The sequence below is a fragment of the Emys orbicularis genome, chromosome 6, assembly GCF_028017835.1.
Source record: "Emys orbicularis isolate rEmyOrb1 chromosome 6, rEmyOrb1.hap1, whole genome shotgun sequence".
NCBI classification, from domain to species: Eukaryota; Metazoa; Chordata; order Testudines; family Emydidae; genus Emys; species Emys orbicularis.
This window is the reverse complement of record NC_088688.1, coordinates 41,310,336-41,335,596: the sequence shown is the minus strand read 5'-3', so window position 1 is coordinate 41,335,596 and position 25,261 is coordinate 41,310,336. Positions and strand designations below refer to the sequence as shown.

General features: G+C 40.7%; 1 protein-coding gene across 2 annotated transcripts in view; it reads left to right on the top strand.

The window, feature by feature from the left end:
- The window catches only part of ADAMTS6 (ADAM metallopeptidase with thrombospondin type 1 motif 6), a 299,292-nt gene that overhangs the window by 25,966 nt on the left and 248,065 nt on the right, over positions 1-25,261 (top strand). Inside the window, exons 4-6 of one of the 2 annotated variants that reach the window (XM_065406967.1) lie at positions 9,826-10,040; positions 10,624-10,707; positions 11,234-11,379. In XM_065406967.1, coding sequence (XP_065263039.1) covers positions 9,826-10,040; positions 10,624-10,707; positions 11,234-11,379 — 445 coding nt within the window. Of the gene's footprint in view, positions 1-9,822; positions 10,041-10,623; positions 10,708-11,233; positions 11,380-25,261 lie in introns of both variants that reach the window. The other variant, XM_065406966.1, reaches the window with a different exon arrangement.

The following is a 25,261-nucleotide window of genomic DNA, read 5'->3' as shown; positions in this document are numbered from 1 at the left end:
GTCGAACGGGGGAGGGGAAGGGGGGAGATGCAGGGGACAGACAGACACAGGTGCACAGCCCCGACCAGGTCTCGGACTCCTAGGGTGAGAGCGGTGAGGGGAGTCTCCAGACTCCCAATGTGCTGCGCCCACCATAAGTGCGAGCTCCGTGGCTCCCATTGGCCGGGAAAAGTGCCAGTGGGAGCTGCCGGAGCTGCGGCTTGCAGGCGCTGGCAGCACGCAGAGCCCCCCCACCCTAAGAGCCAGAGGGACCTGACAGGGGGCGAGGTGGGGAGTCCCGGTGGTGCTCACCTGGGGCAGCTCCCATCCCGGGAAGCATCCGGGAGGCTGGTCCCTCTGGCTCCTAGGGTCGCGGGTCGGGTGGGGGGGGGGCGGAGGGCTCTCTGCCCACTCCTGGCGCCTACAAGCCCCGCCCCTGCAGCATGTGGCACTCCTGCCGGTAGGCGGGCGCCGCGAGCTGCCCCAGGAAGCGGTGAACGGTGGCGCCGCAGCTGCAGTCCGGACGGTCCCCGATATCGGGACAAAAGGGCCTCCCGACCGATGTAAGGTCGGGACGCGGGACAAGTCCCGTAAAATCGGGACTGTTCCGATAATATTGGGACGTCTGGTCACCCTACAGTGGGCAGCAGAAATGAGTCCACTAGAGCCATATATGCAGAAAGTGGAAGAAGTTTTCCATTTGTGTGCAGTCTCACAGTTTATCGTTCCTTCACACAGGGATTTCACATGTGCTGGACTATCTTCTGCACCTGAAACTGTTAGGTCTTTCAAATCCTTCTGTTGGAGTTCAGTTAGCCTCTATTTCTGCATTACATCCACCACTAGACAGATTTTCCAGGTTCTCTCATCCTCTTGTTTTTTTATTTTTTTTGAAGGGTCTCATTGATGTTTACCCTCCTTTGTCTGCTCCTGTGCTTGCATTAGATTTAAATCTAGTTCTCTCCAAACTGATATGACCATCCTTTGAGCTTATGGCTACATCTTCATTACCTGTATCATCCATGAAGATTGCATGTTTGGTGGCAATCACTTCTGCAAGGAGGGTTTCAGAACTCTTGGCTGATCCTTGTTTCATGGTCTTTCATAAGGACAAAGTATCCCCTATGCCACTGTGACGTTGCAGTCTATATGGTTTTGTAAAAATATGCTAATGAGTGAATATAATGTAACTGGAATATGCTTCATGCAAAAGGTCTCTTGTAAGGTATCATTACAAAGCTTATAATCTACTGAGTGTGATCATCCTATTTGTATAAATGTACCACTCTTGTATCTGAAACTAGAAATATGAAATATAACTCTGAGGGCCTATTGTAATTATGCAAAGTGTGGGCCATTAATGGTGGTTTGGAATCTTGATGGCTCCCATTAACCAGGACAATTGTCTACAGATGGCTGTGTTTTACCTTCCTGTATACATGTGTGCTGGCAAGTGGGCAATGAAGTCTTGCAGTGACATGTGATCATGTCACCTGAACTGGAATCCATCTTTAACCTGGTGTCTTTCCATTGAGAAGGAGGGGGTGGGAACCCAGGGAGGGACAAAGGATTCCCGCCTTATGCAAAAGATATATAAAGGGGTGGAACAGAACAAAAGGGGAGGAGCCATCATGAAGAATCTCCTAGCTACCACCTGAGCTGGAACAAGAGCTGTACCAGGGGAAAGAATTGTGCCCAGGCCTGGAAGGTGTCCAGTCTGAGGAAAAAACTTGCTGAAGCATCTCTGAGGGTGAGATTATCTGTATTCAGTTTGATTAGACATAGATTTGCATGTTTTATTTTATTTTGCTTGATGACTTACTTTGTTCTGTCTGTTAGGACTTGGAACCACTTAAACTACTTGGGGGGGGGGGGAGGGATAGCTCAGTGGTTTGAGCATTGGCCTGCTAAACCCAGGGTTGTGAGTTCAATCTTTGAGGGGGCCACTTAGGGATCTGGGGCAAAATCAGTACTTGGTCCTGCTAGTGAAGGCAGGGGGCTGGACTCAATGACCTTTTGGGGTCCCTTCCAGTTCTATGAGATAGGTGTGTAAATCTTACTTTCTGTATTTAATAAAATCACTTTTTACTTATTAATTGACGTAGAGTATGTATTAATACCTGGGGGGAGGCAAACAGCTGTGCATATCTCTCTATCAGTGTTATAGAGGGCGAACAATTTATGAGTTTACCCTGTGTAAGCTTTATACAGGGTAAAATGGATTTATTTGGGTTTAGACCCCATTGGAAGTTGGGCATCTGAGTGTTAAAGACAGGAACACTTCTGTGAACCTGCAGCTTTGGGGCAAGTAATTCAGACCCTGGGTCTTTGTTGGAGCAGACGGGAGTGTCTGGCTCAGCAAGACAGGGTGCTGGGGTCCCGAGCTGGCAGGGAAAGCAGGGGCAGAAGTAGTCTTGGCACATCAGGTGGCAGCTCCCAAGGGGGTTCTGTGATCCAACCCGTCACAGCCACATCCTAAGTATATGCCTAAGGTAGTGTCAGTCTTTCCTCTAAATCAAACAATTAATTGTGTGGTGTTTTCCCTAAAACCCTATTTGTTTAAGGCTGAGGAAGCACTCCATACCTTGGATCTTTGTAGAGCCGTGGCATTTTACTTGGACCACGCTAGATCCTTCTGGGCTTCTTCCAGGCTGTTTATAAACTATGCTGAAAGGATTAAAGATCAGTCAGTGTCATCTCAATGAATTTCACATTGGAACTCTGACTAATAAAATCTGTTCTGATGTTGCTAAAGTCTTTCCTCCATTAGATATAATGGCTCAATCCATGCTCAGGTTATCCCTAAACTTGTGACTTCCAGATGCTGGGACTGGATGACAGTGGATCACTAGATAATTGCCCTGTTCTGTTCATTCCCTCTGAAGCATCTGGCATTGGCCACTGTCAGAAGAAAGGATACTGGGTTAGATGAAACACTGGTCTGATCCAATATGGCCGTTCTTATGCTCTTCACATCAGCTATCCCGAGTAATGTTTCAATAACTGATATATGCAAGGCAGCGACATAGTCATCTGTGCATACTTTTCCAACTCATTATGCCATCGCTTAAGCCTCTTGTGATGATTCCAAGTCAGTGTTACAGTCTCTGTTCAGATGATCCAAAGTCCCTCCACCTGTAAGGGAAGTGCTGATGAATCATCTACAGTGGTATGTATATGTGCACAATCACTTGCAGGAGAAAAAAACATTACTTACCCTGACAGTAAGTTTGTCAAAATGTGTTGTTCACATACACATTCTGCTGCCCTCCCACCTTCCCCGCTACTTCGGACATTACTTACTGTGGTGCAAAAGAATGGAGAGATGGGCAGTGGACACATACTTTTTATGCCCTCGCCTGAGAGCACGTGGCACGTGCACCACCTAGTGGTAATGTTGGCAAAAGTCTCTGACTTGAGTGCACTGAGCGCACGCACATTTACAGTGGAATGTGTATGCGCACAGCACCTCTCAAAGAAGAGCAGTTATTGTAAGGTAAGTAACCGTTTGGTCTTTGTTCAGTGAGTAAGTGGTGGATCACATGCAGTATGGGTGGTGGATCATCAGGGGTTTGTGACTTATATTGAAAAATAACATTTGAGGAAAATATAAAGATTTCTGTCTCTGGCCCCTAGATGTGGTGTAGACAAGGATTTAGGGCAGAGTTAAGAAAGAAAAGTCTCATTCATGTTTCTAACGAATATTTAGAGTTTTGTTTTTTTTAACTATAATCAATAAACATTTCATTTTAAAGTGTGTATACACTCACAACATTAACTGAGTTTGGCTGTGAGAATAGTGTTTCATGAACAAAGTCAATATACAATAGGACCACTTTTCTGCTCTAAATTACACTAGTGCAAATCCAGAATAACTCTGTTATTTCAGTCTAAAGGTCCTGATATCAAAAATTTGAGCAGCATAAATGAGATTTATTTTATTTTTCAGGAAAAAGGAGTTAAGAATAATACTATTTCATCTCTTAAACATCCTGTCCCCACCAAACTGATTCAGTTCCTCACTCCTCATTGTGGGCCTTGTCCTACTCAATTGAAGACAGTGGCAAAGCACCCACTGACTTAGAGTTGGATCAGGCCCCCCTGTATACCCCTGAATACATAGCTAAAATCATTAAGGGCTTCATCCTGGGAAATTCTGGGCACTCTCAGCTCCATTGACTTCACCAGGAGTTGAGGGCACTCAACTTTTTGCAGGAGTGCTGAACACCTAGCAGGATCAAGACCTTAGAACTATCTCAATTTTTCTATCCATTTTTATTACTCTTTCATATATATAACTAACATTGTCCAAATGCAGGACCACATTAAACATTGGTAAACAGGCAAAACTGCATTATGCCAGAGCAGAATTTGGCTCAGTTTATAATCACGCTTAACGTAAGAGTTCTATAGACAGCACGCTGAAGTCTTCCATTATTAGCTTTGCAACAAAGATCATATTGCAAATTTACTTTCATGGTATTTTCACTTGGCTGCATAGTTTGTTGAAATGATTTTTGAAATGGTTTTTTAGCAGATGCCTAGTAGTGCATGCTGTATTGTTAAGGTTGCAAAACAGATTTCATTGTAACCTGCTATTTTTGCATACTCATAATTTTTAAATATACACACCGCTTTAGCTTAGCTGAAATGTTTTATATTAGATTTTTGCTTGAAGGTGAATTATTGTGGGTTTTTTGAGAATTTAGCAAAATTCCTTCAGCAATTTTAGAGTTATAAGAGAGTGAAAAAGAGTACACTTTTCTCATTGCAAAAACAAAACAAAACTTTTGAATTGAATCCACTGATTGTAAAAACAATGAAGTTTGAAACTTGAAAATTGACAAGTATATAATCCTGGGATGGCACAACTATGTGCTTCCCCATACCCAGAACAGATTGTATATACATAGTCTAGCCTAAAATGAAGGGGAGGGGGGAACTCACATTCATATGTCCTTATCTTGCACATTTAAAACGATATTAGCATTATTAAAGTATTTGTCAAAGTTAGGGAAAAAGTGGTATCTATGGAACATTTTTTTTTTTAAAGAATCTTTATGCTTTCTCATGTGTTATTCAATTGAATAGCAACACTTGCTAATGAATGCTTATACCCTGCTGCATCATTCTATAACAGGGGAGGCAATCTACGGCACGCATGCCGAAGGCGGTACGTGAGCTGATTTTCAGTGGCACTCACACTGCCCGGGTCCTGGCCACTGGTCCGGGGGGCTCTGCATTTTAATGTAATTTTAAATGAAGCTTCTTAAACATTTTAAAAACCTTATTTACTTTACATACAACAATAGTTTAGTTATATATTATAGACTTATAGAAAGAGACCTTCTAAAAACGTTAAAATGTATTACTGGCACGCGAAACCTTAAATTAGAGTGAATAAATGAAGACTCGGCACACCACTTCCGAAAGGTTGCCGACCCCTGTTCTATAAGAATTAATCTAATATATCATTCAGTAAATGGAACTTTTGTGATTTTTGGGCCTGCTCTTGCTATCACTGAAATCAACAGTAAAACTCGCATCAATTTCAATGTGAACAAGATTTGGCCCTTTATTATGGAGATGTTGTGGAGATCATGAATCCACCGATTAGGTTTAGTCAAGTTTTACACTTAGTCAGGTATTCAACATCTACATTATGTATGAAGAATTCAGAATATTCTTCCCAAACTGACAGCATATACTCTTTGTGCACTGAAATGCTAAGAATTTACAATAACATTTGTTAATTTGAGTTAAAATTAATTTTAAATTTGTTCTTTTAGAAATTTAGTACTTGTCAGACCTTTTTGTGTCCCAAATTATATTAATAACAGAATAATACAGATTCTTCGAACTTTACATAGAGTCAAAAGTCATTAATTTTATGCATAGGTTACATTAGGCTGGAATTGTCTATTATAGATTAATAGACAGGGCCAGGTCAATAATTCATATCACTCTTCATTAGTGCTTTTGTGCCATCAAGATTTATTTAGCCAATCATTGATCTTCTTCTCCAGCTAATTGGCATGATGCAGTTCTCTTGTTTGTAATGAGTCAGTGGTTGTGAGGGAAGTGTACATGTGTCAAGTAGGGTTGTCAGGTGTCTGGTTTTTGACTGGAACACCTGGCCTAAATCTGGCCAAAAAGGGACCCTGGCGGCTCTGGCCAGCAGTGCTGACTGGGGCATTAAAAGTCTGGTTGTTGCAGGGCAGGCAGGCTTCCAGCTCCGTGCGGCTCCGGGGAAGCGGCCAGCATGTCCCTCCGGCTCCTAGACATAGGGGTGGCCATGGGGACTCCGTGCACTGCCCGTGCCCTGAGTGCTGGCTCCACAGCTCCCATTGGCCAGGAACAGCAGCCATTGGGAGCTGCAGGGTTGGTGCCCATGGGCAGGGGCAGCGCACGGAACTCCCTGGCCCCCCTGCCTAGGAACTGCTGCTAGAGGGATGTGCTGGTCGCTTTCAGGAGCCGCCCGAGGTAAGCGCTGCCCCCTTCAACCCTTCCTGCCCCTCAAATCCCAGCCCGGAGCCTGCACCCCGCACCCAAACTCCCTCCCAGAGCCCTTGTTAGTTCCAGCAGACATCTTAGGTGGAAAGCAGGGGTGTTCTTATGACTGGCAGCCCCCTTTGTTCTGTTCCACCCCCTTTCATAGCTTTGGCACAAGGCAGGAATCTTTTCTCTCTCTGGATCCCCACTCTCCCTTCTAAATGGAAAAGTACCAAATTTAAGATGGATTCCAGTATCATGTGACATGGTCACATGTCCTCTGAGACCTCATTTTTCATTACCCATGGGCTGGCCCACATGTACACAGGAAGGCTTTCAGGTAAATAAACCCATTCACAACCAATTGTCCTAGTGAATGGGAGCCATCAAGATTCTAAGCCACCATTAATGGCCCACACTTTGCATAATTACAATAGGACCTCAGAGTTATACTTCATATTCTAGCTTCAGATACAAGAATGATACATACATACAAATAGGAGGAATATATTCAGTAGGTTATAACCTTTGTAATGATACCTTACAAGAGACCTTTTGCATAAAGCATATTCCAGTTACATTATATTCACATTCATAAGCATATTTTTATAAAACATGTGGAGTGCACCATCACAGCGCCATTAGACAGTTGGCAACCCTACCCATCAGGGAGGCTGGGAGGAATCCTGCTCTGGCAGGGTGTGGACATTAAACTCAGGGGCGTGGGGAAAATCCTGAGGGAAAAGAAGAATACCCCAGCCCACTGCTAAATGGAAGCGCGGGACCCACCGAGGGAGAGAGGAAGCTCTGTCACAATATATATATAAGTACTTTGTTACCTTGGTATGAAAGCCATACCTTTACGTGCAAAATGTTTTTTGTTATTTACTCTTTAAAAGGTTTCTATAAGTGCACACTAAATTATTTTCAAATTATTTATATCTTTTATTATGAAAGAGAAAAAAATTCCTAGTCTACATTTCATGTTTATAAAATAATTTTTATATTATAGAAGCACGAAAAATCCTCAAACTGATGAACTTATGCAACTTGAATATGGCCAAACAAAGGTTTTTTCCCCCATCTTATTACAAAATGTATCAGACAAGATTCCAGACATTCCTAAATCACTGCTTCAGTAAGACTAAAATCTTTGATCAATTAAAACAAACTTTAATTTCCTTGAACAGTGATTGAAATACAGGAAAATGCATTTTTTTGGTTATAGAAACTTCAGCAGTCTTTAATACCTGAAGCTGATTTTTTAACAAATGACTATAACCTTGCCTGAGGGATGTCACAATGATATCAATAAACCCAATGGTTTGAAGTAACCAAGTTTATTTTCATTTTTCAGTGTCTCTACAATTTGATATGGGTCTTTTAAAGAAATGGCTCTGATAAAGCTATATATTCTATGAACTGTAAACATTTAATAAATGAGAAATATACTGCAACAATGAGTCCTTGTTTTGACCTTGTACACATTTTCTTCATAGCTGAGTCATTAACCATTGAAAATGAGGTGTATAGTTGAAGCAACTACTGACTCCCATTGACACTATAGGCACCATCACAAATTAACTAATTTCAGTAGATACATGCAGAAATAGACCCATGTTTATTACTCCCATGAGCTATTCTTTTAAGCCCTCAATTCAGCAAAGCTCTTAAGCTCAGATATAGCTTTAACTACATGCTTAAGTCCATCCATACACAGCAGAGAACTTAAGCAGATGCTTAAGTTTAAATATATACGTAAATTTCATTGACGTAAATGGGACATAAGCATGTGCTTAAATTAAGCCTGTGCTTAAGTGCATTCCTGAAGAATAGACTCAAGCACATGCTTAAAGTTAAGCATATGCTTACTTTATTAAATTGAGCCCAAACCCACAGGGCTACTTTTTAAAATAAGGGCTGTTCATTATGGATGTGACGTGCCAGTCGCTGTTCCGTAGTTGAGGATGACATACTTAAATATTCATTCAGAGAAAGAGAGCGAAAATGACTCGATAGCCCAGGAGTTTGGGTGCCCACCTGGAATTTGGGAGATCCAAGTGCAAGTCCCCGTTTCAATGACTATTTGATTATTTATACAGAATGGAATAGCTTCAGTGGGAGAAACTGAGAAAAACCCACCCCAGCGTACCACATGGGCCAGTAACTAGGGCATTCAGATGGGAGAAGTAGACTGGAGTTCAAATTCCTGTGCCATTGTAGCCAGAAAAGGGATTTGAACATGATTCTCTTGTATTTTGGATGAGTGCTGTAACCACTGGGCTAACATTGGCAGGGGTACTGCTGCCGCCTCCTCCCACTGACCATACTTACCTGATTGGGCTCCACAGGTGAGTTAGGTGGGGCAGTGCCTATCTTGAAGGTCCCACTGGGGTTTAGGCATGAGCTAGGTGCTTGGGCATTAGGACTTAGGTGGCTATGCATATGCCCGGCAGCAGAAATTTAGGTACCTTGAGGACTTTACTAGCGGAAACTTGGGTGTTTGTAGGGTTATGTGGCAGCTGAGCTGGTGTTTTGAGGATCTAAATTTTGGACTGAGGCACCTAGCATGCCAGTTAGTCACCTGAATCCCTTTGTGGATCTAGCCCTTAGTTTATTTTATTGTTAAAATTAATTAAAAAATAGGCCCATTAAGATGTGTAGTTAGACCGTTATTAACTTCCTCCTGAATGAAAACTATTTAATATATTTTAAAACATCAGTTTAATCTGTCAGAACAGACACTATTACGCACTAAGCTTAATTGTACAGGTATTGCATGATGTCATTACAGGGCAAAATTAAGGTTTTTTGAATGCCTTAACTGTGTATTACCATGCCTTAATATGTTTGGATTTCTTTAAACTTTAAACCTTAACTCTGAATTTCCTAGGCTTGTAGTGCTTATTTTTGGGATAATTACAAGATCCCTGTAGTGTTTTTACCATTTAAATACTGAAATGTATTAATCCTTAATTCCATGTTATAATGTAATTTGTATCTGGGAATATAAATAAGAGTTTTGCAGGATCAGGCCTTTTAAGAGAACAAGCTGATATTGTTAGCAGCAGCTGTATGAAACAACGTATGAAAGCAAGAGAACTTGCTTTATATTTATTTTAAAAAATATTTCTCTGTTTAAATCTAGCTCCTTTTCAATCTGCAAAAATATTTGCTAATGAAAGTGTAAAATATACTATATATTTATAGAAAAGATTTAATTTCTTTTTGCCCTCAAGAAACTCTTGTTATTTTAGAAGCTTTAAGATAATAATATCAACATAAAACAGCTGTATTTGAACATGTTTAACTAGTGACCCATCTGAAGTGGTTAATTATTTTGATTCCTAGAAGACCTCACAAGAAGTAGTAAACCTTGGTGGATGAATGATACATCTGCTTTTCCAACTTCACTTCCAATTAATAACACTCTAAGTAGTCATCGTCGACAGAAGAGATCAGTAAGCATTGAACGCTTTGTGGAGACGCTGGTAGTAGCAGACAAAATGATGGTGGGATACCATGGTCGCAAAGACATTGAACATTACATTTTGAGTGTAATGAATATTGTAAGTTTGACCCCTCTATATATTAACATAATTAACACTTTTTATAGGATGGGCAATTATGCAATATGGTTTTCTGATTTGAAATAAACAATGCTTTAAAATATGTATCAGCCTGCAAAAAGTGATATATAGTAAAATGTTAGTATTAGGAGATAAATAAGATGTGCAATACTATTGTCTTTTCTCCATCAGGGAGAATATTATGATCACTGTTAAATCATGTTTCAATGCCTTTGGGTTTCATTTAAATAAATTGACCCTCTAATTACGAGTTATAGTGATTACACTTTTGGTTGGTACTTTTCTTTAGCTAGCACTCTGAACATCTCTTGTCATGAGTTATTCAGTTGTGAAACAAGTTTATTCTATAAAGTGTTTGCAGTGAAAATAGTGTAGGGAATATTGATTCATCTTACTGAATAGATTAAGGCTTACTTAGAAATAGTTCTTTAGATGCTTGTAAGAAGTGTTCAAATTATGAAATTATATTTAGTAAGAGACAACAGACTAATTTTTAAGCATATGTCAAATGAATGGTGTTTCTTGTCTGACTTTGTGTCTTTTCTTCTTTTCTGGAGGTCAGGTTGCCAAACTTTATCGTGATTCCAGTCTAGGAAACGTTGTGAATATTATAGTGACTCGTTTAATTGTTCTCACTGAAGATCAGGTAAGACTGAGCTGCAATTACATTAAACTTCAGACCAATAAACTGCAGCATACTTCACTCTGTACCATTATAGAATCCACCTAATTATTGTTTAGAAAGGCTATATTTGAGTATAAAACCTCATCTGTAATCTTTTGCTATTTTTAAGGAAGATTGAAATAGTTTCAAGGAATATGCCTCATTTATCGTTTTAATATTTACCTAATGTAACAGATATCTTCAACTTACTTTTGGAGATTTCAGTGGTAGAGACTTACAATTACAATTTTATTTCTATGTCTATATTTTTATAATTTAAAATTTTTATATTGACATAATCATTATTAAAGCTGGAAGTGAAAGAATGCCTGTTCAGTAATACACTAACTGAACTCTGGGTCAGATTTTAGAGATAAAAATTGGCAAGAAGAGATTATTTCTAGAAACCACTGCTTCTAATTATAGTCCCATTTTAGTCTTCAAAAGGCTTAACAACTGACCTTAGTAATTTGTTTGGAACATTTCTGGTATGCATGTTGTATTGCAGCCAAACCTGGAGATAAACCACCATGCAGACAAGTCCCTCGATAGCTTCTGTAAGTGGCAGAAATCCATTCTCTCCCACCAAAGCGATGGAAACACCATTCCAGAAAATGGGATTGCCCACCACGATAATGCGGTTCTTATTACTAGGTATGGTTTATTGCAGGTCTTGTATTTATTTTATCTTATTTCTATGGTTTTCTTGTATTTACTTATGTATAAAACCTATATTTAAAGTAATTTAAGGGGTAGGTAATCTTGTGAGGGTAAAAAGATAATATGTTGCTTGTCTTTGAGAATATATCAGACCATTAAAACATAGATTTTAAAAAATTGGAAAGAAAATGTCTAAGAACTTACAGTACTTACAATTTCAATAACTTCAATAACTGTGCTTCTCATAACTGCTCCCATAAAAAATCTTGGAGTAGATCTGATGAATTTGCTTGATCGTTTCAAACTTTTATAGTTGAACAAAAATTCTAAAAATTCTGGGAAAAAGATCAACAAGCAGGAGAAAAAAATTGTTTTGTTACTACTGTATAATGTTTTCAGTGTAAAACATTATTGCCAAATCCTTGGTGCTAATCAGTGTCACTTCACTGACTTCAATGGAGCTATTCAGATTTACACCAGTTGAGAATCTGGCTGTGCATTTGTTGCTGTGCTATCTAACCTAAGTTAAGAAAAAAGTGAAATTTTTAGTGTTCATACCAAGGCTACTTATGTGTAAAGGTGTCTTGCTGTACATATTACCATTTCTATGAGCCGGTTCAACACTGCTAAATCTATAATCTTTCAATCCTGTTAAATACTCAGTTTTCTCTGTGTAGTTACAGGTAAACAAATATTGTACCGTACAAATAGATTGTCTTAAATAGCATTTCGCGTGCACCTGTTTCTTAGGGACAGTTTTCTTTTTTTCTAAATATTAAAACAGTGATGCTAGTATTGATCTATATAGCTAAGGATCGTTAATGTTTCTATTATAAATATCCTTTTCAAGGGGCATATTCTATACTCACTCAACATGTCAAACTTTAATGGAGGTTTTAGGTATGGAATCAGTGTAGAATAATGCCCTCAAGATTTATAAGACAAAATTCACTCCTGGTTGGAATTTGAGCATAAAAGCTATGATATTTTTGAAAAAATTCTTTCATCTGTTTTTGAATTACAGTAGCGCAGCGATGAAAGAATATGCTAGAGGTACTGGATTCTTGTATGTAACCATTTTGAGTGCAAAATGTGTTTTTCATCAATATTTCATAAATTACTTTTAATATATGCAATTAATGAGCACATGTAGTAGCTAGATTGATACAATACATTCCAATATCCTTGAAAGAACTGCTTTGGTCTAATGGGTAAAAATCACTTTGAAAACATCCTTAAATAAAGTACAAATTTAGAACCTAATAATGTTCCATTTTAAGGCACTGATTCTGCAAAGACATTCTTCATATGCAGGCTTAATTTTATACATGTGAGTAGTCCCATTTATATACACATATGTGTGTCTCTATCTGTTGTATAAACAAATAGTCTCAAAGTCAATGTTTTTATATACTTTCATGAGGGAGTGCTTCTTTTCATTAAATGATTATAACTATCTAATAAAACTATAAAAATGAAATTCTCACACAAAATCTACACTAAATAATATTAAGGACTTGACCTTCCTCACCCAGAAATCCCTGACTTATGCTGATTTATTTTAGTAAACAGTGCTAAGGCTGAAACATTAGTCTTAAGTCCCCAGTTACATCAGCCCCCTCCTGGAGCATGGCACCAAGCTGGTATAGAAAAGGAGACTGTAAGGCATTCTCTCCTCCCTTTTCCTTTCTCACAGCAATTAAAAAAAAGATTGATAAAAGAGATTTGCATGGTCTGCTTACTGTAGGCAGGATTGGGGACGTGGCATGCTTCTATCAGCGATGCCAGTGTTTATGCTATAGCCAGAAAGGAATGCTGATCAGAAAGAGTATTTCCTGGCAGCAAAAACTGTACCCCCTCAACACTGATGTGGAGACCCTGAGGACACAAGGCGTGAAGCTGTGTTTGAAGATTTTTTTTTTCTTTTTGAAATAGCTCAGCAGTTTATTTTCTTTCAAATAAATGTCATGGTAGCTAAGTGCAGGTAGCTAATACTGTACACTTATTGCAGAGTCTCAGAATAGTGGTTGAACCTACATAACATATTTCACTTAAACACAATGGGAATATTTGATAAAGGAATTGTGCCCATTATTCAGCATTTCCTTGCTTTTATCTCTTTACTTGAAAACTCTGAAGTTATTTTATTTGTGTTGGTTTTGTGCACAGGATAAGTCTTTGGTTGAACTAAAATGTTAAACAAATGAAGGCTGTTTTCTCTATCACAGTCCCTTATTGGATGGTTCACTTAGTCATTTTTAGTATGACACTATACCAAATCCTAATATTTTATCCTGTAATTGTTGCAGTGAATTCTTTAAAAAGAAATATTAATAATGTTAGGATACTGAGCTGATAGTTTTCTATATAAAGTCTACTATTGATTAATACTGTAGTATTGTTTGGATAATCAATCTCCTCCTCCCCATAAAGTGACTCTGACTTTAGCAAACCCCAATGGAGCCTTAGCAATTTTCTTTTTATTGACAAAAGAACATTAAAAATAGTGTGGAAACTTGTATAAGTCCATATTTTATCTCTGAATGTGCACAGGAGCAGTGTGTGCCTTTTGAGGACAAACTACAGTCATTAGACTTGAATACAACATTGTTGGTGTCACAAATAGTATCATCCTATTTTAGCAAGATGATCTCCATCTTGGTAGGGTCAACTCTGTGGAACTGGGCCTAGGCTTTGTGAATCTCTGTGCAAAACAAAAAAGCATAGAGACCCATCCAGTTTCTTTCCCTCCTATGAGTTGGATCCCATATCTTTGTAGATGTACAGCATCCTCTTCCTGGTAGCCTCTTGTCTGCCTGTGACCCAGCTGCTATCTCACATCTGAGGCTCTAAGAACCATGTTCTACATAGTTTCTCTTCCAAATATGAAACTTTAGAAGCTAAAATACCCAATATGCTATACTACAAATTATTTTTGCTATGGCAGATTGAGTTAATACTTTCAGCCTGAGTTGGGCTTTTGGCCCTACTTCCTCCCCTGTTTCAAAAAAGCTCTTCCTCTGTTGAGCCTGAAAGCCAAAAAAAAAAAAAAAAAAAAGAGATCTTTTGAAACCATCCATACCTTTACCCTCCTGGCAACTTTTTAGCCCCCCTTTGTGCCCCCCCTCCATGATTAATTCTATAGCAGCATAAATTAGGTGCAAGAGTGTTGCTTGACCTAGTCACCTGTGCAGAAAAGTATGGGGGCATGAAGTGTCCTCTTGCTCCCTTGCATGGTCTGCTTGCATCACCGCTCACAGTGTGAGGGGAATAAACAAAATAAAAGCTATATTCTCTCTCTCTCAACAAAACAAAAGGATCTTTAATCAAGCTCATTAATTTCTGTAAGGTATAGACTCATAGCCTGAGACCATTAGCTTGTTATACCCAGGTACTGAAAAGCTGTTTTTTCAAATAACATATATGACTGATTGAATAAAATGTTCAGGGAATGAATCTCCTCCTGCTGGGAGGGAAGATCCAGAGCCATTAATTTTATTCCCTGGTATGGCAGCAGACCAAGTAAAACACATATCCAACAACCTATGGAGAAGAGAGTTCTAGGGGGAAACTGAGATGCGCGTGTGTATCTCCAAAGGGCAGAATTTGGCCCCTAGAATTTAAATGTTTTAAACAGAGAAACATTTGGAACTTCATTCACTTAAAGGGATAGTGTTTGTTTAAAAGAGTAAGAGCATGAAATTTCACATCCCACTGATAGTATTCCATCTTTGGACTTTTTTTTGTCTTTTAGAATTAAATACAAATATAATGTGGTTTGCAAAAAACAAAGTGATTTAAATAAGAGAATAACTTATTACAGCCATAAAGGATTTAAGAAGAGTTTGTTCTTATTATTGAGTTAGAGACAGTTTCTCTTTTCCCATTCACAAACTGTATTGTTACTTCTTCAATAAAGTGCTGCAATGACATTGACACAGATGTGGCCCCTGCAATTAGTACCTTATCATGCCTAGAAATTTGGAAAGTTTATAATATTAAAGTGATTGAAATCCCTATAAATAATGATTTTATATATAGCTTAATCCTTCAACTCTATATACACAATAAACCTACTGAGTTAAGTGGACCCCTTGTGTGAGAGTAAACACTACATATATGAGTAAAGAATCAGGCCCATAGTGTTTTATACTGAGTAATCCAAGTATTTTAATAATCTATATTTTAGACAAACTGCAGGAAAACTAGAAAATGCCATATGTGGTATATTTTGTGCATTTTCAAGTGGTTACACATACTTTTTTGGGCTGGAGACATTGAGGAGGCCCTGAGCACTTTTCTTAACTAGACGCTTCTGTACTGTTGCCAGCTACTACTGTCCTTATTATTTAGGAAGTATATTTCTAGGCAATATGCTGTGTTTCTCCTTTTGTCACCAACCAATATGCTCCGCAACATGCATCCCCAGCACTGCCAGTATCCACAGGAAAGGCAATAGCATTGCTATACATTTGTTTCTCTGGATTTTTCACATCCTTTCAAATAATGAAAATGCATAGAAATATGTTCATGTTTTATTGTATATGCAAAAGAATCACTTCACCCACTGAATGACAGACCTACTTCAGTGAGTCACTTGGCAGCTGTTTTCCAGGACACAGCAACACTATGTAACATTTTAGAATGCACAGTAGAAAGTATTGTATCCAGGGGCATAGCCTATGGTAGGGGTTAATGCAGAGGTGCAGTGGCCCAATCGGAGTTCCTCGAGGCATGATGCCACAAAACTCCCTCTGAGAGCATAGCAGTGAGGTCCTTTAAAAGAGTGCAGGATATGTTCCCCCAATGTGGGGCCATCTTTGCTGGCCTTTTCAAGGGAGAGGAAAGGGTTATGGCATCAGTGTTAGGCTCTTAAGTCTTTGTGCTCCTGAACTAAAGGACTCTAATTTTTCTTGACCTCTGCATAGATGCACAAAAGAGAGGCAAAAAGCTTCTTTAATTTTCATGCATACCTGTGCAGAGCTGACCACAGGCCTTTTATTTTTAATATCTTTAGGGCTGGATTTGGCTTTTAGGAACCAAGGGATGGTGTTCAAACTTACTCTTTCTCTGCTTCCCCTTTGCTCAGGGGGCTCTTAGAGTGCTTGCTCATGTCAATTCCATGTTAGGTATGGGCGTGCCCATGTGCACAGTTGCCGGAGATTTTTCCCCCAGGAGATTTTCCATAGGGCTGGCCTTAGTGCTCCCTGGAGCCCCATGCTCATGCGCAGTATAAGGGGCTCTGCCAGCCCTGTGCCCTCTCAGTTCCTTCTTACTGTCCGTGATGAATTGCTGAAACAGCTTTCTCTCTTGCGCTTGCAAGTTCTCCCAGTGATTTTTTGCACTCAGTTGTTCTTGTGTATAGTTAGGAGTTTAGCTGTTAGTTAATTAGTTAGACTGAATAGCAGTCCCTATCACGGGATGTCATCCTAGGGATGGGGTATGCCCCGGTCCCCGGGTTTTAGACCATGCGCCACCTGCCATAAGCCCATGCCAGTGAGCGACCCGCATGTGAGCTGCTTGCAGTGCTTCGGGGAAGCTCACATTAAAGATAGGTGCAAGATCTTCAAGGGCTTCAGGCCACGCACACAAAAGGACAGGGACATTTGTCTGAAGGCCCTGTTAATGGAAGCACACTTAGACCTGCCTCGGAGCTGTCCTGCTCCAATTTGGCACTGAGCACTTCAGCCTTGATACGGAGGGCTCCCCCAATACTGGGAATTTCTCGGCACCAATCACCATCTCCGGTGCCAAGGAAGCGGCCCAAGAAACAGTGTGCCAAAAGAGGGCACTCCCCTGCGCCGAAAAAGGATAAGCGGGGAGTGACTGATGAGGTGAGACCTGTACCAAGCCACTCGTCCTCCCCAAAGCCTCCACTCAGGGCGCCGAGCCCAGTCTGGGACCCACCACCTTCTCCTCGGAGTGGTCGGGGCACCCTACTCTTGAGAGCCCCTTCAACACCTTAGGCTTTTCAGGCAGCAAAGGACCTTATGGCTCTCCAAGTACTGCCCACTCCCCAAGACTATCCACTGACCTTGGAGTAATTGAAGGCAGCTCCTTCCAGAGGGAAACCCGCCATGGGTCTGCTGCAATGGTCACCAACTCAACACCAGTCCCCAGCTTCATGGCTCGCTCTCATGTCCCCGACTCCTCGGCATCTCTCCCTGGTTCCGCATCACAGCCAGCAGGTGGAAGCGACAACGGCTCTACTGTGGTCTCTCAGGGAGGAATCCTCAGAAGAGGAATCCATCCTCTCACTGAAGAGACACTGCTCATCTTATGCACTGGACTTCAGTGCTGTACCTGCCGCAGGTGCTTGGCCACCGGGGCAGTGGCTGATGCATTGGCAGTATTGGAACCTCTGGGGATTGCCTCCGATGCCAGGTCCTCATTCCCCCCTGTGATCTGCGACAGCATCTGAGAGGTAAGCCCCAGTGCAGCCCCGACTGGTACGGGACCCAGGCTCGGATTCCAACCCTGGTACCGAGACCCCAGCAGTGGCCCCAGTGAATGCGACCCTGGTGTTGGAGGAGGACCCAGCCCCTCCTGCAGTGTTGGCATCTTCCTCATCATTCCCAGATGACGTGGTCACGGGTCCTTCCCACCCACTGTCTCTGGATGATTTCCGAGCTCACCAAATGGGTCATCACGAATTTGGGGCTAGAGGTGGAGGAGCTAAAGGAGCCCTCGGACAGTCTTTGTGATATTTTGGCTGCAGCAGCCCCTTCTAAGGTTGCTCTACCAGTCCATGATTGGGTGTTAAAACTGGTTAAGGCGCTGTGGCAGACCCCATCTTCTCTGCCCCCAACCTCAAAAAGGGCAGAGGAAAAATATTATGTCTTGAGTACACGTACTCACACCCTCCCCTGACCTATAGCAGTAAATTTATAATATCCCTGCACCCATTCATATGTGTTAGTTGGGGAATTGGCTAGGGATGTGGGGAGAGCCAAAACTCAACATGTTTCTTGCCCCTCACAGATCCAGGATCCTGCAGGAGTATACTATGGAGTTCTTACTCCCCCTTAATCCCTTGCTTGGGTATGTAGTCCAAGTCACAAGTAGTTCTTAGACACTTAAGACATATAAGAAAGTTTTAAGTATTATAGGTAACCATTTGGATAACTTTATTAGTTTTATTTGTATTTTGAGCTTTACAAGCTATAAAAAATAGTCTCTTCCTATAGGAAAAGTTAGTTGGCATTTTGAATGACTGAGACCAGCAATTTGGCATGAGATCAATATCCGGAACTACTTCTATTTCTTCTTTTATGAAGTAACATGTAGCTGAAAGTTGAAAGCATCTGTCACAAGTATAAAATGAAATCCATTTTCAAGTTTGCATTGTAGTAAAGCAAACCATTGATCACTTACATTTCAGAAAGGATTTACTGTTATTTATCAGAATGTGTTTTACGTTTGGTAGTCAGCATGAACAGCCTAATGCATCCATTTCTTGGCTCTCTTTTCTGTAAACTCTTTAAACCATTACACTTCTTCCATATATGTGAGATCAGGAAATGCATGGAATTGAAATACTTAAATCTATTATAGTAATTATTGTAATATATGTTTCAGAAAAAACTTAAGTTGTTTTTTCCTCTTGTGAATTTCATTATTAACTAGGATAATCTGAGGGATTAAGGAAGTACATTAATAAAAAGGAAAGCTACTGCAGATACATTTATGAAGTTTGGATCAAGTATTTGCTTTATGTTTAAGACTTCTAAAAAAATTCATACACAGGACCAGATTGCTCTCCTAGTGTAAAACCTGTGCAAGGGGTGTCTGGAGGAGAAAATCTCTTCAATGAGATCCCTTGGGGTAATAGGGAGGGATGGGTTTGGTCTCCTGTGAAAATGGCTAAAGGGACTGGCCAAAGTCTGCTGGATCCTAGAGAGAATTATTCAGGCCACAGAAGGCACCCTGCACACACAGATCTTTTCCTCTTATGCAGAAGGGAGGGGTGAATCACCACACTGGCTCCATTCCCTCCACCCCAGCTCCTGTAGAGAGTCATCCATTGGTCTGGGGTCCAAGCTGGGGGGAGGAAGTGGAGACTGGGCAGTATGAGGGAAGATTGGGAGACCTGGAAAGGTTATACTTTGTCTTTTCCATACACCCTGGCCCCATGGAGATTCACTGGAAAAGATAATACAGCATAAGTCTGTATTATCTTTTCTACAGAGCCCACCTAGTGGAAATCCCAGGGCATCTATAGTCAGTGGAAGCCTCTGGTAGCACAGCTCCAATGGAGCCAAGCAGGTGGCACTGCTGGGAGTCAGGGCTGGTGTGGAAGCCCAGAGCCTCTGTGAAGATGGTGTTGGCCTCTCATAGATATCTTGGGATTTACCAGGTTTGGGGGAGGGACTAGGGCTGGAATAATTCTCCTGTGGGCCCAGGACTACTAGATTTTGTGGGGCCCTTGTATACAAGTCTTTTTTCTAATTTAAAACAAAATGATCACAATTATGGCATTGAGGCTATTAATGCTATACTAAATTTGCCTTTTAATTAACATAAAGCCATTCTATGGTTACATTTAAGTCTTAAAACATGTAGAATATAGTTAAGTTAATTCAAAATAGCCTACTTCTTACCTTAGAACAGCTGTTATATTAGTTTCTTTCTGGGAGGGAGTTTGGGTGCAGGAGGGGCTGTAGGCTGGGGCAGAGTGTTGGGATGCAGGAGAGGGTGAGGAGTGTGGGCTCTGGGAGGGAATTTGGTGGAGGAGGGGGCTCCAGGCTGGGGCAGGGGGTTGGGATGCAGGAGGAGGTGCAGGGGTCTGGGAGGGAGTTTGGTGCAGGAGGGGATTCTGACCTGGGGCAGGGGGTTGGGGTGCAGGAGGGGGTGTGAAGTGCAAGCTCCATCTGGGAGGCACTTACCACAGGTGGCCTAGCCAGCAACGCAGCAGGGCTTAGGCAGGCTGCTTGCCTGCCGCTTGCCTGCCATAGCCCCATGCCACTCCCGGAAGCGGCCGGCTGCTGGCATGTCTCTGCACAGCCCTGGGGAGAGGGGAACAGCGTGTCTCCTTGTGCTGCCCGCGCCCGCAAGTGCCACCCCCACAGCTCCCATTGTCCAGTTCCCGGCCAATGGGAGCTGCGGGGATGGTACTGGGGGTGGGGGCAGTGCGCGGAGCCACCTCCCCTTACCCCTGTCCGGGGCCGCAGAGAAGTGCCAGCAGCTGGCCGCTTCCATGAGCGGCGTGGGGCCATGGCATGCAGGCAGCCTTCCAAAGCATTGTTGCGCTGGGGCCCCCCTTAGCCTGGGGTGCTGGGCTGCAGCCCCTAAAGCCCCTGTGTTAATCTGTCCCTGGGAGGGACCTGAAGCATATTCCATTGCGGGGGGGAGGGACACAAAATTTTCTCCCTTCCAAATAAGGTGATATGGGGGAACATCAATGAGGGGATCCTTGTGGAGACTTTAGACCCTTCATGTTTTATGAGGGGTGGGGATGATCCGGCTCATGGAGAAACTGGTTATAAACATTTTCTCCTGCCAGTGATGTAGCCCAGTGTTTCCCACCAATCTGTGATGCATGTGCCTGCTCTGAGGCAGTCCAGCGGTGTTGATAGGCTTCAGCACTTGTTTGCTGTCCTTTTTCTCCTACGCACAGCCTCTCTTGCAGTGATCCATATCAGGATTGCTGTCCCTTTTCCACTCTGAAGCCTGTCTGGGCTTGCAGAGAAGTGTTCCTGCTCAAACTTGCTACTTACATGAAGCCCTGTCTTAGGTTCTCAGCTCATAGACCCTTGCTCTGTCAGGGAAAGAGGCTCTAATTTCAGGCAGCAACATAAAGGAATTGTGCCTGTCTTGTTCTCAGCCCCTGGACCCTTACTTCTATAGGAAAAAAGGTGCTCAAAGTTTCAAAGACAGGAATCCCCCTGTCCCTGTGTCTGCAGGCAATTAAAACGTAAGGAGCACTGCAGGCAGTCCTTGCCCAGAACAGAAGTGCTCCATTCCCACATGGGATTACAGTTCAGGTCAAATGACCTACTACCTCCTTCCTGAAAACAAATCCAAACCAGAAAAGTGCAATATTAGCTACAGGGTTTCCTGTACTCTTCTCCTTTAAGGACATCATAAGATCTGAAGAGGCGATGCCGGTTAAAACATAAGGAAATTTCATAAGTTATGAGAACTAGTGTAAATACATAAGATCAGCACAGTAATAGCCCCCTTGGTAAAATCATATTCACCTCTTCAGTAGGAGACCTCTTTCCAAAATATCCCAGACCAGAGGAGAGAGGACAATTATGCAGAAATTTTAAAGCCTCAGTTTGGCCATTGGACTAAATGGATTCTTTATCGTTAGTTGGGAAATGTACTTGGTGGCAAGCAACTAGCTTATCGCTCTGAGTATGATACGTCTTAGCTTGAGATTCTGGAGAACTTCTTGCAATGGTGTATAAAATATTCTTGGTTAACTTTACTGTGACTTGATGCAATTTGCAATAAGGACAAGGGCCCCTAACTCAGAGGCTACATGGCAGCCATGTCTATACCTATGTCTATACCAGTCATCCGAAACAGATATCTATGCTTAAAAATGCTCAATGAGGATGTTATCTTCAGAGATTTTTAGCTGTTAACTCTAGTAAATCTCTACTGAGAATGTACAAACTGAAATCTTTTCAAAGGCTTATAGCTTGGCCAAATTTGGCCACATTTTCATGAGAATGGCACAAGGCACATCCCTGATCTAAAGGCCTCCGCTTACCAAATGCCAAGTCCCTGCTCAGAGGGGCACTAGAACTTTCCAAACAAATGGTCACCAGAATTTTTTTTAATATTGAAAAATGTATTTTTCCATAGCCTTGTTTTTAGAAATGGCTGAACTGTTTTGGCTGAAATTTTATATATAAAATATATATATATACACACACCTCTACCTCGATATAACTCTGACCTCGGGAGCCAAAAAATCTTACCGCGTTATATCGAACTTGCTTTGATCCACCGGAGTGCGCAGCCCCGCCCCCCCCGGAGCACTGCTTTACCGCATTATATCTGAATTCGTGTTATATCGGGTCATGTTATATCGAGGTAGAGGTGTATATATATTGTGAACCAGTTGCTTTTGGTATTTTGCATTGCTTCATTTTAGATTTCTCTGTTATTTACTTTATTAAGAACCAAACTCTTTATTGCATGTGTGTTGCTGGCTATATCTGTCCAAACATTTAAAAAGATGTACCTAATCAGACAAGGTATTTACACCAACTGCTGAACTGAGCCTGAGAATATTACACATTTTATAATGTTGCTATGTTTTAATCAGTTTTAACCCAAATAAACCAGTATGGTTGTGAATTATGACTAAATATGTAATTAGATTGTAGAACTTAGAGTTTAGCAGATAAATTAAGAATCAAGACGGGAAATTCAATCAGCACTTTGGCCTTAATTTCCATTGTTGGAATTTATATAATTTTATTTGTCTGTTTATTCTTTTGTACACATTTGTGAGCTAAAGTCCTGAGATACAGCCCAGGTTTTCATCCTTACCTATGAACTTCCGGGCTTCCGCAGGTGTAAATTGGACCCTTAACATTTCTTACTCATAGATTTTTGTAGCTGAAAGGAATAAAACAGACTCTGGGAATTAAGGGAACATGGAACAATAAAGAAGTTAGAATGTGATTCTGAAAAACTGCTTACTACATGGCAAATGTCAACCAGCAGGTGATTTGCAGCTAATTAACAAGAGCGTTATGTGAGTGGAATGTTTTCTAATCACTAAAAAGGGAGTTATTTTTCATTTGTGATGCAGTTAGCTGAGCTGTGATTTTCAGTTGATTAGCAGGTGTCTTCAGATTTAGTTTATAAAATTTGTGTGTGCGCAGTGACAGGGATAGAGAGGTGGGGGAAGGTATACCCATAGACTGCATAATCCGTTCCAGATGGCCACAATGAGTTTTATTTAATACCAAATCCAGAAAAGTGACCAGTATCACAAAATAAAGTCTAGACTTTTGTGTTTTTAACTGAAGGAAAGTCTGAAGGTTTCATTTAACACTGGAGATGCACCGTATGACTAAACAAATATATACTTTCATCTCAATTTAAAATGGAAACTTTGAACCTAATACTGAAAACACTTTAGCTTAACTCATGTAAACAAACACACTGAACTCAATGGGACTTCTCATTGAGTAAAACCACTCACATGAATAATTTTTTGCAGGATTCAGCCCAAAATTAATCACTCAAAGCAAGACTGCCTCACCATTTTGTAGGTACGTTGATGGGTAGAAGGTAAGGTACCTTTTCTCATCTCTTGTACACCCTGCTAAAGACAAATGTATTCCTTGGACTTATGGGAGCAGGGACTTTTCTCCTCACTTCCTCAGATTGCTCGGTACTGCAATGGGGCTGGAGAGAAAGCAAGGCCTCCTCTTCCCTCACTGCACCAATTCACTGAGGAGGACTGGTACATACAGAAAAATAAGATGCACATTTAGATGGGGTGTAGCAGTAGGAATGCTGTTCTTACGTGCTAGGGAGCTTCAGAATGCCTACCAGTGACCCATCAGGGGTGACGCAGTTCCATATTGTCCTCAGTTTAAGGCTGTGTCAAAATAGCACAACTGAATGATTAAAAGTACATTGGGATGAATTAATAAGAAACTAATTATTCATAAGAAACTAATTAGCAGTAGAAACTAATTATTCTGTAAATAGCAATGGTATTAAAGCCTGGTTTAGGTTAGAAATAAAACTTGTTCCTGTTACACACTGAGCTTACTACAGAAGAAAAAAAAAATCAATGAAAAACTCTTTTGTGTGCTACACTTTTTTTTAATCAGGCATTTACCTTCTGACTCTGAGTCTCACAAAGGGTCATAAAACTATTCAAATGATAGTTTTTCCAGGAAATGTGTTTGGATGTAATAGTTTGGGATATCTGTTAGAACATTCAGTTAATACTTGGCCAGATATAAGCAATGACTTTCTAGCAGTCCGAAATGTCATATTTTTGTCTTCTTTTTTAAATAACATAGACTTGTTTAAAATAACTTTTTTTTGGTACACTAAATCAAAATCCTAACATATTTTCTTTTTTTTTTCTTTCTCTGCCCCATACTTTGAGGCAAAGTACTAATTTTATTTTCATGAGTTACAGTGACTGGCAGAATAATGCATCTGCTAGTGAATAGCTCTGCTTCTCCTTCTTAATAATCCAGAAAAACATATTAGGCCAATTTAATCCTTGGATTTTCACCAAAGATGAATTTGGTAAGTGACTGCAATCTCTTGCATAAATTCTGCCTCTCACCACACATAGCTACGTACTGCATTTTCATTTTTCTTCACTTTTTCAACATCAGCATAGACAATTTATTATAACTTTATGACCAGATTGTATTAGATTGCTTGTGTATAAGAACACATTTAAAGCATATGTTTTTACTTAAAAGATTGTATATTAATTGCAAATTAATTCTAGTGATTAACCGCTCATCCATTTAACTTTAGTTCAGCAGTCTGAAGTTTGTGCTAGTTGAGAGACCTATTTTAACATAGATAATGATCATTCATGCTTTGAGGTCAATGGCAAAACTCTGATTGGATTTAAGGGGGGCAGGATTGAGTTCCAGTTTGGGGTCATATCATGTTCACTTTACTCATAAAAATAGCCCCATTGAAGGTGAGCAAGATTTGGTCCATGGTACTTAGCAAATTCCTAAAATATTTTAACATAGCTTTACAAGATAAGATACTGAAATTAAATGTGTGTGTGTGCGCGTGCGTATGTGTATGCGAGCCTTGAAATAAATAAATATATATGTTAAATATATACCCTTAAATAAATAAATAATATACACAATGTGCCTTGAACATTTTTTAATTAGGACTGGTGTGTTCTTTTTAA